The sequence below is a fragment of the Salvelinus sp. IW2-2015 genome, unplaced genomic scaffold, assembly GCF_002910315.2.
Source record: "Salvelinus sp. IW2-2015 unplaced genomic scaffold, ASM291031v2 Un_scaffold4702, whole genome shotgun sequence".
Classification (NCBI taxonomy): domain Eukaryota; kingdom Metazoa; phylum Chordata; class Actinopteri; order Salmoniformes; family Salmonidae; genus Salvelinus; species Salvelinus sp. IW2-2015.
The window spans coordinates 54,567-67,676 of record NW_019945971.1 but is presented as its reverse complement, the minus strand read 5'-3'; the positions used below and the strand labels follow the sequence as shown (position 1 = coordinate 67,676).

The 13,110-nt window shown below is 43.7% G+C and overlaps 1 protein-coding gene across 1 annotated transcript; it reads left to right on the top strand.

Annotated features, from left to right (window-relative positions):
• Positions 1 to 2,671: 2,671 nt before the first annotated feature.
• On the top strand, positions 2,672 to 12,049 carry LOC139026403 (uncharacterized; the record flags this gene model as incomplete). Its single annotated transcript, XM_070441750.1, has 5 exons — positions 2,672 to 2,758; positions 4,564 to 4,653; positions 4,894 to 5,241; positions 5,949 to 6,002; positions 11,672 to 12,049. Coding segments are annotated over 5 exons (957 nt in total), but the record flags the coding sequence as incomplete, so codon positions are not given.
• Positions 12,050 to 13,110: the final 1,061 nt, after the last annotated feature.

Genomic DNA, 13,110 nt, shown 5'->3' with positions numbered 1-13,110 from the left:
AAAAGGGAAAAAGAGAAAGTGAGAGAAACAAGAGAGAGGGAAATCGAGAAGAATACAGAGATGAGAAACAGACAGGGAAACAGAGAGAAACAGAGAAGAGAAACAGAGGAGAATACAGAGGAGTAAAACAGGATAGAGGGAACTCAGCTGTGTTAGAAACAAGAGAGAGAAACAGAGAGGGAAAACAGAGAGGAAGAACCTGAACAGGAGATAAAATAGAGAGAACTACGACCGAGCAGACAACAGCAGAGGTGAAAAGCAGAGAGAAGAAGCCAGAGAGAGAACGATGAGGGAAACCAGCAGAGAAACAGAGAGAAACACAGAGAGAGACAGAAGAAACAGAGAGAAACAAGAGAAGAGGGAAGCAGAGAGAAAGCGCAAAAGAGAAGAAATCAGAGAGGGAAACAGAGAGGAAACAGAGAGGGAAACAGAGAAGAAACAGGAGTACGAAAAACAGAGAGCGGATAACAGAGATAAAAAAGGGGAAACAGAGGGAGAAAGGCAGAGAGAGGAGACAGATGAGAAAGTCAGAGAGGAAACCAGAGAGAGATAAACACCGCAGAGGCCGAAACAGAGGAGAACAGAGAGAAACGAGAGAGAAGAAACAGACGAGGAGAAACAGAGAGAAACAGAGAGGAGGGAAACAGAGAGAGAACAAGAGAAAGCAGTAGAGGAGAAAAGCAGGAGATGAAACTTAGAGAGAACACCAGCCAGGGAAACAGAGAGAAAACAGAGAGGAACAGTATGAGAAAGCGCAGAGAGAGTAAACAGAGGAGAAACAGAGAGAAACGAGAGAGAAACATGATGAGGGAAAGCAGAGAGGAAACGAGAGAAGACGAAACGAGAGAGACATGCCCACGAAACAAGAGAGATCGAAACCCAGAAGAGAAACACGAGACGACGAAACATAGAGAAACAGAAGAGAGCAACAGTAGAGGAGAACAGAGGAAGAAGAGAGAAAACAGAGAGGGAAAAACAGAGAGAAACAAGAGAGAGAAACAGAGAGAAACAGAGAGACAGAGAGAAACCAGAGAGCGAGAATACAGAGAATTGAGGAAACGAGAGAAACAGAGAGGAAGACAGAGACGAGAAACAGATGCAGGAGAAACAGAGAGAGCAACAGCAGAGAGAGAAACAGAGAGAGAAACCAGACCGAGAGAAAACCAGCAGAGGGAAACAGAGAGAAACAGAGAGAGAAAACAGAGAGAGAAAGCGAGAGAGAACAGAGAGAAACAAGGAGAGAGAGAAACAGAGGAGGGAACAGACGAGAAAGAGAGGTAGAAACAGAGAGAGAAACAAGAGAAGAAACAGAGTAAGAAGAAACATAGAGAAACAAGAGGAGAAAACAGAGAGAGAAACAGAGGAAGAAACAAGACGAGGAAAACAGAAGAGAGAAAGCAGAGAGATGAAATCAGAGAGGGAAACAGAGAGAAACAGTAAGAGAGTGACACACAGAGAAGGAGAAACCGAAGAGAAACAGAGAAGAGAAACAGAGAGAGAAACAGTAGAGAAACAGAGAGAGAAAAGAGACAGTAGAAAGCAGAGAGAAACAAGAGAGAGGAAACAGAGAGGAAACAGGAGAGATATATCAGAGAGAAACAGAGAGAAGAAACAGTAGAGAGAACAGAGAAACCAGAGAGAGAAAGAGAAGAGGGAAAACAGAGAGGGAAAACAGAAGAGAGAAACAGAAGGAGGGAACAAGAGAGAAAAATGAGAGAAGAACACAAGAGAGAGAACTAAGAGAGAAACAACGAGAGAGAAACAGAGAGGGAGAACAGAGAGAAACCGAGAGAGAAACAGAGAGAGAACAGAGGAAAAAACAGAGAGAGAAACAGAAGAGAAACAGAGAGAGAAACAGAGAGAACAGAGAGAGAAACAGAGAGGGAAACCCAGAAAAAAAAAAGAAGAAAAAAACCAAAGAAAAGAGAGAAACAGAAGAGGGAAACAGAGAGAAACAGAGATGAGACAGAGAGAAACAGAGAGAAAACAGAGAGAAAACAGAGAGAGAAACAGAGAGGGAAACAGAGACGAAACAGAGGAAAACAGAGAGAGAAACAGAGAGGGAAACAGAGAGAAAACAGAGAGAGACAGAGAGAGAAACAGAAGAGAGAAAACAAAGAGAGGGAACAGAGAGAAAGCAGAGGAGGAAACAGAGAGAGAAACAGAGAGAGAAAAGAGAGAAACAGTAGAGAGAAACAGAGAGGGAACAGAGAGAAACAGAGAGAAAACAGAGAGAGAAACAGAGAGAAGAAGAAACAGAGAGAAACAGAAGGAGAAACCAGAGAGGATGAAAGAGAGGAGAACAGAGAGAGAAACAGAGAGGGAAACAGAGAGAAACAGAGAGAGAAACAGAGGAGAGAACAGAGAGGAGAAACAGAGAGAGAAACAGAGAGAGAACAGAGAGGGAACAGAGAGAGAACAGAGAGAAAACAGAGAGAGAACGAGAGAAGACAGAGAGAAAACAGAGAAGAGAAACAGAGAGAACAGAGAGAGAAACAGAGAGAGGAAACAGAGAGAACAGAGAGAGAACAGGAGAGGAAACGAGAGAGAACAAGAGAGAGAAAGCAGAGAGAAAACAGAAGGGAAACATAGAGAGAACAGAGAGGGAAACAAGAGAGGGAAACAGAGAGAGAACCAGAGATACACAGAGACGAGAGTGAGAGGAAAACAGGGAGAGGAAACAGGAGAACAGAGAGAGAAAACAGAAGAGGGAACAGAGAGGGAAACAGAAGATGAGAAAAGAGAGAAAGAAACAGAGAGAGAAACAGAGAGAGAACAGAGAGGAAAGTAAAGAGGCAGAGAGAGAAACAGAGGGGAAACAAGGAGAGAAACAGAGAGAAGAAACAGAGAGAGAAAGAAAACAGAGAGAAACAGAGAGAACGAGAAAAGAGAGAAAACAGAGAGAGAAGACAAAGAGGAGAAACAGAGAGAGAAACAGAGAGGAAACAGAGAGAAAACCAGAGAGAAACAGAAGAGAGAAACAGGAGGAAACATGAGGAGCGAACATGAGAGAAAACAGAGAGAAACAGAGAGAACAGAGAAGAGGAAAACAGAGAGAGAAACAGAGAGGGAACAGGAGAGAAACAGAGAGAAACAGGAGAGAAACAAGCAGAGCAGAAACGAGAGGGAAACAGAGAGGAAACAGAAGAGAACAGAGAGAGAGAAACCAGAGAGGAGACAAGAGAAGAGAGAACAGAGAGAGAAACAGAGAGAGAAACAGAGAGGGAAACAGAGAGGAAACAGAGAGAGTAACAGAGAGAAACAGAGAGAAACAGCAGAGAGAGAAACAAGAGAGAAACAGAGAGAAACAGAGAGAAACAGAGAGGGAAACAGAGAGGAAACAGAGAAGAACAGAGAGAGAAACAGGAGAGAAACAGAGAGGAAACAGAGAGTAGAAACAGGAGAGAAACAGAGAGAGAAACAGAGAGAGAACAGAGAGAGAAAACAGAGAGAAACAGAGAGAAAGAGAAAGAACAGAGGAGAAACGAGAAGAAACAGAGAGGACAGAGAGAAAACAGAGAACAGAGAGAGAAACAGAGAGGGAAACAGAGAGAAACAGAGAGAGAACAGAGAGGGAAAACCAGAGAGAAAACAGAGAGAGAATACAGAGAGAAACAGAGAGAAACAGAGAGAGAACAGGGAGAAAAGAGAAACAGAGAGAAAGAGAAAACAGAGAGAAGAAACAGAGAGGGAAACAGAGAGAACAGAGAGAGAAAACAGAGAGAGAAACAGAGAGGAAACAGAGAGGGAACAGAGAGAGAAACAGAGAAGAGAAACAGAGAGAGAAACAGAGAGAGAAACAGAGAAGAGAACAGAGAAGAAACAGAGAGAGGAAACAGAAAGTAGAGAAAGCCAAGAGAAACAGAGAGAGCAAACAGAGAGACAGGAGAAACAGAGAGAAAGAGAAAGAGAGAGAAACAGAGAAGAAGAAAACAGAGAGAACGAGCGAACAGAGGAGAACAGAGAGAAACAGAGAGAACAGAGGAAAACAGAGAGGAAGAAGAGACAGAGAGGGAAACAGAGAGGAAAACAGAGGAGAAACAGAGAGAGAAAAGAGAGAAACCAGAGAGAGAACAGGAGAGGAACAGGAGAAACAGAAGAGAGAAGAGAGGGAAACAGAGAGAAACAGAGAGAAAACAGAGGAAACACGAAATAAGAGAGAACAGAGAGGAAAACAGAGAGGGAAACAGGAGAACGAAGAGGAAACAGAGAGGAAACAGAGAGGTGAAACAAGAGAGAAACAGAGAGAGAAACAGAGAGAGAACAGAGAGAGAAGCAGAGAGGGGAAACAGAGAGAAAACAGAGAGAGAAACAGAGAGAAGAAACAGAGAGAGAAACAGAGAGAAACAGAGAGAGAACAGAGAGGGAAACAGAGAGAAACAGAGAGAAGAAACAGAGAGGAAACAGAGAGAAACAGAGAGAGAAACAGAGAGAAAACAGAGAGAAACAGAGAGAGAACAGAGAGAGAAACAGAGAGAGAAAACAGAGAGGGAAACAGAGAGAAACAGAGAAGAAACAGAGAGAGAAAAGAGAGGGAAACAGAGAGAAACAGAGAGAGAAACAGAGAGGGAAACAGAGAGAACAGAAGAAGAGAGAAGAGAAACAGAGAGAAACAAGAGAGAGAACAGAGAGGAGAAACAGAGAGAAACAGAGAGAGAAACAGAGAGGAGAAACAGAGAGAAGAGACGAGAAACAGAGAGAGAGAAAGAGAGAAACAGAGAGAGAAACAGAGAGGGAACAGAGAAATAGAAGAGAGACAGAGAGGAAACAGAGAGAAACAGAGAGAAGAAACAGAGAGAGAAACAGAGAGAAACAGAGAGAGAAAACAGAGAGGGAACAGAGAGAAACAGAGAGAAACAGAGAGAGAAACAGAGAGAGAAACAGAGAGAAACAGAGAGAGAAACAGAGAGGGAAACAGAGAGAGAAACAGAGAGGGAAACAGAGAGGGAAACAGAGAGAGAAACAGAGAGAAAAAGAGAGAAACAGAGAGAACAGAAGAGAAAACAGAGAAGAAACAGAGAGAGAAACAGAGAGGGAAACAGAGAGAAAACAGAGAAAAAGAGAGAAACAGAGAGAACAGAGAGAAACAGAAGAGAGAACAGAGAGGAAACAGAGAGAAAAACAGAGAGAAAAGAGAGAGAAACAGAGAGGGAAACAGAGAGAGAAACAGGAGAGAAACAGAGAGAGAAACAAAGAGGAGAAACAGAAGAGAAACAGAAGAGAGAAAAAGAGAGAAAACAGAGAGAAAACAGAGAGAAACAGAGAGAGAAACAGAGAGAGAAAACAGAGAGGAAACAGAGAGAGAACAGAGAGAGAAACAGAGAGAAACAGAGAGAGAAACAAGAGAAACAGAGAGAGAACAGAGAGAGAAACAGAGAGAGAAACAGAGAGAGAAACAGAGAGGGAAACAGAGAGAACAGAGGAGAAACAGAGAGAGAGAACAGAGAGGGAAACAGAGAGAACAGAGAGAGACAGAGAGGGAAACAGAGAAGGAAAACAGAGAGAGAAACAGAGAGAGAAACAGAGAGAACAGAGAGAGAAACAGAGAGAGAAACAAGAGAGAAACAGAGAGAGAAACAGAGAGGGAAACAGACGAGAAACGAGAAAAACAGAGAGGAACAGAGAGAGAACAGAGAGAAAGAGAGAAAACAGAGAGGGAAAGAGAGGAACGAGAAACAGAGAGGAAACAGAGAGAAACAGAGAGAGAAACAGAGAGAGAAACAGAGAGAAACAGAGAGAGAAACAGAGAGAGAAACAGAAGAGAAACAGAGAAGAAACAGAGAGAGAAAACAGAGAGAAACAGAGAGAGAAACAGAGAGACAGAGAGAGAAACAGAGAGAACAGAGAGAGAAACAGAGAGGGAAACAGAGAGAAACGAGAGAGAAACAGAGAGGGAAACAGAGAGAAACAGAGAGAGAAACAGAGAGAAAGAAAAACAGAGAGAACAGAGGGAAACAGAGAGGAAGAGAGAAACAGAGAGAAAGAGAAAAAACGAGAGGAAGAAGAAACAGAGAGAGAAACAGAGAGAGGAAACAGAGAGAGAAACAGAGAGGAAACGAGAGAAACAGAGAGAGAAACAAGAGAAAACAGAGAGAGAAACAGAGAGAACAGAGAGAGAAACAGAGAGGGAAACAGAGAGAACAGAGAGAGAAACAGAGAGAGAACAGAAGAGAAACAGAGAGAGAAACAGAGAGAAACAGAGAGAACAGAGAGAGAACAGAGAGAGAAACAGAGAGAGAAACAGAGAGGAAACAGAGAGAAACAGAGAGAAACAGAGAGAGAAACAGAGGGGAAACAGAGAGAACAGAGAGAGAAACAGAGAGGGAAACAGAGAGAAAAGAGAAGAAAAGAGAGAGAACAGAAGAAAAAGAGAAGAGAAACAGAAGAGAAACAGAGAGAAACAGAGAGGAACAGAGGGAAACAGAGAAAAGAGAGATACAGAGAGGACAGAGAGAGAAACAGAGAGAACAGAGAGAGAAACAGAGAGGAAACAGAGGAGAAACAGAGAGGGAAACAGAGAGGGAAAAGAGAGAGAAACAGAGAGAGAAACAGGAGAGAAACAGAGAGAACATAGAGAGAGAAACAGAGGGGAAACAGAGAGAGAAACGAGATAAAAGAGAGAACAGAGGATCCTCCATTTAAAGGGGCATCAACCAGATCTTTTCCAATGGCTTCCTCAGGCTGTGACCAGGCTTTAGACATAGTTTTCAGGCTTTATTTTTGAAAATAGAGCGAGATGTTTCAAAGAGGTCAGGTGTCTCTGACTGTTTCCTGCGTGCGAGAGAGGGGCTCCCCATTTTCCTTTTTGTCTCTTAAAGAAATAGGTTATGGTCCGGGTGAAATGTTATTGATTATGTTTGTTAAAAAACAACCTGAGGATTGATTATAAAAAACATTTGACATGTTTCTACGACCATTAACGGATACTTTTTGGAATTTGTCGCTTTGGTTTTCTCACATAATGCGCAACCCAAATGGCGTTTTTTTGTGATAAAAGTAATATTTATCCAACAAAAATAACATTTGTTGTGTAACTGGGAGTCTCGTGAGTGGAAACTCCGAAGATTGTTTAGGAAAGTGATCCGTAAAAGGGATCCGTAGCGCAGAAAAGTTAAACACTACCTGAACCACTGGATTCTCCTATTACATTAAACACACCCTGAACCACTGGATTCTCCTATTACATTAAACACTACTTGAACCCACTGGATTCTCCTATTACATTAAACACTACCTGAACCCACTGGATTCCTCCTATTAATTAAACACTACCTGAACCCACTGGATTCTCCTATTACTTAAACACTACCAGAACCCACTGGATTCTCCTATTACATTAAACACTACTTTGAACCCACTGGATTCTCCTATTACATTAAACACTACCTGACACCCACTGGATTCTCCTATTACATTAAACACTACTGAACCCACTGGATTCTCCTATTACATTAAACACTACTTGAACCCACTGGATTCTCCTATTACATTAAAACACTACTTGAACCCACTGGATTCTCCAATTACATTAACATACCTGAACCCACTGGATTCTCCTATTACATTAAACACTACTTGAACCCACTGGATTCTCTATTACATTAAACACTACCTGAACCCACTGGATTCTCCTATTACATTAAACACTACCTGAACCCACTGGATTCTCCTATTACATTAAACACTACTGAACCCACTGGATTCTCCCCTTATTACATTAAACACTACTTGACCCACTGGATTCTCCTATTACATTAAACACTACCTGAACCCACTGGATTCTCCAATTACATTGAATGAACTACAAGAGAAAATACAAACCCTCCAACCCAAAAAGGCCTGTGGTGCTGATCGTATCCTAAATGAAATCATAAAATATACAGAACACAAACTCCAATTGGCTTAAATACTTAAACTCTTTAACATCATCCTCAGCTCTGTCATCTTCCCCAATATTTGGAACTAAGGACTGATCACCCCAATCCACAAATGTGGAGACAAATTTGACCCCAATAACTACCGTGGGATTTGCGTCAACAGCAACCTTGGGAAAATCCTCTGCAGTATCATTAACAGCAGACTCGTACATTTCCTCAGTGAAAACAATGTTCTGAGCAAATGTCAAATTGTCTTTCAACCAAATTATAGCACGACAGACCACATATTCAACCTGCACACCCTAATTGACGAACAAACCAAAACAAAGGAACATTTTTATCATGCTTTGATGATTATTTTATTTATTTTTTTTTAGATTTTTTAAAATTGTATCCCCTTTTCTCCCCAATTTTCGTGGAATCCAATCGCTAGTAATTACTATCTTGTCTCATCGCTACAACTCCCGTACGGGCTCGGGAGAGACGAAGGTCGAAAGCCATGCGTCCTCCGAAGCACAACCCAACCAAACCGCACTGCTTCTTAACACAGCGCGCCTCCAACCCGGAAGCCAGACGCACCAATGTGTCGGAGGAAACACCGTGCACCCGCCCCCTCGGTTAGCGCGCACTGCGCCCGGCCCGCCACAGGAGTCGCTGGAGCGAGATGAGACAAGGATATCCCTACCGGCCAAACCCTCCCCAACCCGGACGACGCTATGCCAATTGTGCGTCGCCCCACGGACCTTCCGGTCGCGGCCGAGCTGCGACAGAGCCTGGGCACGAACCCAGAGACTCTGGTGATGCTTTGATGATTTCAAAAACGATTTTGACTCAATTTGGCATGAGGGTCTGCTATACAAATTGATGGACTGCAGTGTTTGGGGGAAAACATATAACATTATAAAATCCATGTACACAAACAACAAGTGTGCGGTTAAAATTGGCAAAAAACACACATTTCTTTCCACATGGTCGTGGGGTGAGACAGGGATGCAGCTTGAGCCCCACCCTCTTCAACATATATATCAACGAATTGGCGCGGGCACTAGAACAATCTGCAGCACCCGGCCTCACCCTACTAGAATCCGAAGTCAAATGTCTACTGTTTGCTGATGATCTGGTGCTTCTGTCACCAACCAAGGAGGGCCTACAGCAGCACCTAGATCTTCTGCACAGATTCAGTCAGACTTGGGCCCTGACAGTAAATCACAATAAGACTAAAATAATGGTGTTCCAAAAAAGGACCGGTTGACAGGACCACAAATACAAATACAACTATACCTACCTTGACCTAAACATCAGCGCCACAGGTAACTTCCACAAAGCTGTGAACGATCTGCGAGACAGGGCAAGAAGGGCTTTCAATTGCTTCAAAAGGAACATAAAATTTGAAATACCAATTAATGCAACCGCTGTGTCAGATGTCAAAAAAACTTTACGGAAAAAGCACACCATGCTATAATCTGAGTACAGCGCTCAGAGCCCAAACAAGCCATACAGATATCCACCATGTTGTGGAGTCAACAGAAGTCAGAAATAGTGTTATAAATAATCACTTACCTTTGATGATCTTCATCAGAATGCACTCCCAGGAATCCCATTTTCCACAATAAATGTTTGTTTTGTTCGAAGAAGTCCATCATTTATGTCCAAATACCTCCTTTTTGTCCGCGCGTTTAGTTCCAAAATACAAATTGATGACGCGCAGGTCAGACGAAAAGTCAAAAAATTCCATTACAGTCCGTAGAAACATGTCAAACAATGTATAGAACCAATCTTTAGGATGTTTTTAACATAAATCTCTTATTATCTTCAATAATGTTTCAATCAGAGAATTCCTTTGTCTTCAGAAATGCAATGGAACGCAGTTCGCTCTCACGGGAGCCCGCGTGATCAGCTCATGCCAGCTCATGCCAGACACCTGACTCAAAGAGCTCTCCTTCCCTCATTCTCAGTAGAAGCATCAAACAAGGTTCTACAGACTGTTGACATCTAGTGGAAGCCTTAGGAAGTGCAGTATGACCCCAAAGACACTGTATATTGGGTAGGCAAACCTACAAACCTCAGATTTCCCACTGCCTGGTTGGATTTTTTCTCAGGTTTTTCATCATTCAAACAGTTTTAGAATCTTCCAAGTGTTTTCTACCCAAATCTACTAATACTATGCAGATCTTAGCTTCTGGGACTGAGTAGCAGGCAGTTTACTCTGGGCACTTTATTCATCCAAGCTACTCAATACTGCCCCCAGCCATAAGAAGTTAACTCTTAACCCTAATTCAATGCCTTAACTTAACCCTAGAGTTGTCACTATATCCCAAACCTTCACCCTTAACTGAACAACTCAGAAATCCACAAACTACAGTCTGGAGTATCCACAAACTACAATTAGTATCCACAAACTACAATTAGTATCCACAAACTACAGTCTGCAGTATCCACAAACCGTCTGATCTCCCATAGTGTAGTCGGTGTGTATCTTCATTCAGTATGTACTGTACTCACCTAGAAGAGAGAGAGAGACAGACAGTGTGTTAATGGTAATTCACTCATTCAGTTCACGACCCAATATGTCAAGGCTCTGTAGATGACTAGGACACTCATTCAGTTCACGACCCAATATGTCAAGGATCGTAAGATGAACTAGGACAACTCAATTCAGGTTCAACGACCCAATATGTCAAGGTCTCTGTAGATGACTAGGACACTCATTCAGTTCACGACCCAATATGTCAAGGCTCTGTAGATGACTAGGACACTCATTCAGGTCACGACCCAATATGTCAAGGTTCTGTAGATGACTAGGACACTCATTCAGTTCACGACCCAATATGTCAAGGCTCTGTAGATGACTAGGACACGTACTGTACACACACAGTAGCATCAGTGCCGGATACACACACACACACATGCAGAGACATTATCACATTAGCCTTTGAGTCTCACACAAACACAGTTCTGTCCACGACAGGTACACACACACACACCGCATTTACACACACACAGACCTATTAGGACGCTCCTTTACACACGTCAATAAACCAGCAGCTTACAAGTCGATGTACTGCACACATCAGTTACCACTGTGCGAGCGAGCCTCTGCGTGACTGAGTGTGTGTGTTGAGTGTGTGTGTGAACGTGCATGCATCAGTGGGTGTGTGTTGTCAACTAGTTCTCACAGTCTCACTGCAAAACGTGACGTTTTTTCCATGTTTCTCCCTACCTGAAATGTAGAATTGCTCTACATATCAACCTGTTTGTTGACGCAGCACAGACTATCGCTGGGATTGAACACTTCAACCTCGGATCCAGAGTCTACAGATAAAACCCACAACTCTCGAGCTAAACTTGATGTGTTGCAACTAGCGGCGACATGAGTTACAGTAAGGGTTTATGCATATTCAACTCAAGGTTAAAACAACTCTAGGGCATTCATTCAGATTGGTTAAATTCAGGATTAGGATTAATTAGCTTCAAGTATTAGCTACAGATTGGTTAAATTAAGGATTAGGATTAATTAGCTTCAGGTATTAGCTACAGATTGGGTGGCAGGCAGGCCAGAGGTTAAGAACATTGGGCCAGTACCTGAAAGGTTGCTGGTTCAGATCCCAGAGTGGACTACATAAAACAACATCTGTCAATGTGCCCTTAAGCAAGGCACTTGACCCTAATTGCTCTGTATAAGAACATCTGCTAAGCCTGGTCTTGCTAACTCATTATGGATACAGGGATGCAGCAGACTTCCATTCTATACAGCCAGATGTTTTATTGCTGCCCCTAGTGAACGGTTTTGACAGAGTCCCCCGAGTCCCCCGAAGTCCCCCGACGTCCCCAGAGTCCCCAGAATCCCTCGATGTCCACAGAGTCCCCAGAGTCCCCAGAGTCACTCGATGTCCCCAGAGTCCCCTGAGTCCCTCGATGTCCCCAGGGTCCCCAGAGTCCCTCAATGTTCCCAGAGTCCCCAGAGTCCCTCGATGTCCCCAGAGTCCCCAGAGTCCCTCGATGTTCCCAGAGTCCCAGAGTCACTCAAATGTTCCCAGAGTCCCCAGAGTCCTCGATGTCCCCAGAGTCCCTCGATGTCCCCAGACTCCCTCGATGTCCCCAGAGTCCCCAGAGGTCACTCGATGTCCCGCCCAGAGTCCTCGATGTCCCCAGGGTCCCCCGAAGTCCCCTGACGTCCTCAGAGTCCCTCGATTTCCCTGACGTCCCAGAGTCCCAGCATCACTCATTGTCCCCAGAGTCCCCCGACGTCTCAGGATCTTCAAAAATGTCACATTTGAATATGGTGCTTTGCGTGTGTGTGTGGTGTGTGTGTGTGTGTGTGTGTGTGTGTGTGTGTGTGCGTGTGTGTGTGTGTGTGTGTGTGTGTGTGTTGTGGTGTGTGTGTGTGTGTGCGTGTGTGTGGGTTTTGAGTGTAGTGTGGTGACTGTATGTGTGTGTGACTGTAGGCAATGTGTTGTGTTGACCCTGGTCTGAAAGGTTACAAGTGAACTTAAAGTCGACACTGATATGTTTAACTTGGTTGAACAATATCTGTCAGTTCTTCCGCTAAAGCTAAAGCTAATGCTAATGCTAATGCTAATGCTAATGCTAATGCTGATGTTAATGCTAATGTACATTGAAGGCTTGAGGAGAACGACCCACGCCTCTACTTAATGCTAGCATCAGAGTTCATACAGGGCAGAGTTAGGGTGAACACACACACCAGAGAAGGCTGGTGGGAGGAGCAATAGGAGGACGGACTCATTGTAAAGGATGGGAATGGAATAATTGGAACGTAGTCAAATGTGGTTTAAATATGCCTTGATGTGTTTAATACCGTTCCATTGATTCCATTCCAGCCTTTACAATGAGCCACAACACACACACACACTACACACACACACAACAAACACCCACACACACACACACACGCAGAATGAGCCCGTCCTCCTATAGCTCCTCCACCAGCCTGCTCTGATACACACACACCACGTGCACACACACAACACACACACACAACACACACACACACACACAACACACCACACACACACACATGCCGTACACACACACACACACACACACACCATCACACGCGCAACACACACCGACACACAACGCGCGCACCACACACCACACATACACACATCCCGTCTCCTAGCTGCTGATGAGAAGAGATGAACCTTGTCTTTCCTTTACTTTTCACCTCCCACCCGCTCCATTACCGCTCCATTTACACACTCTGTCCATCCGT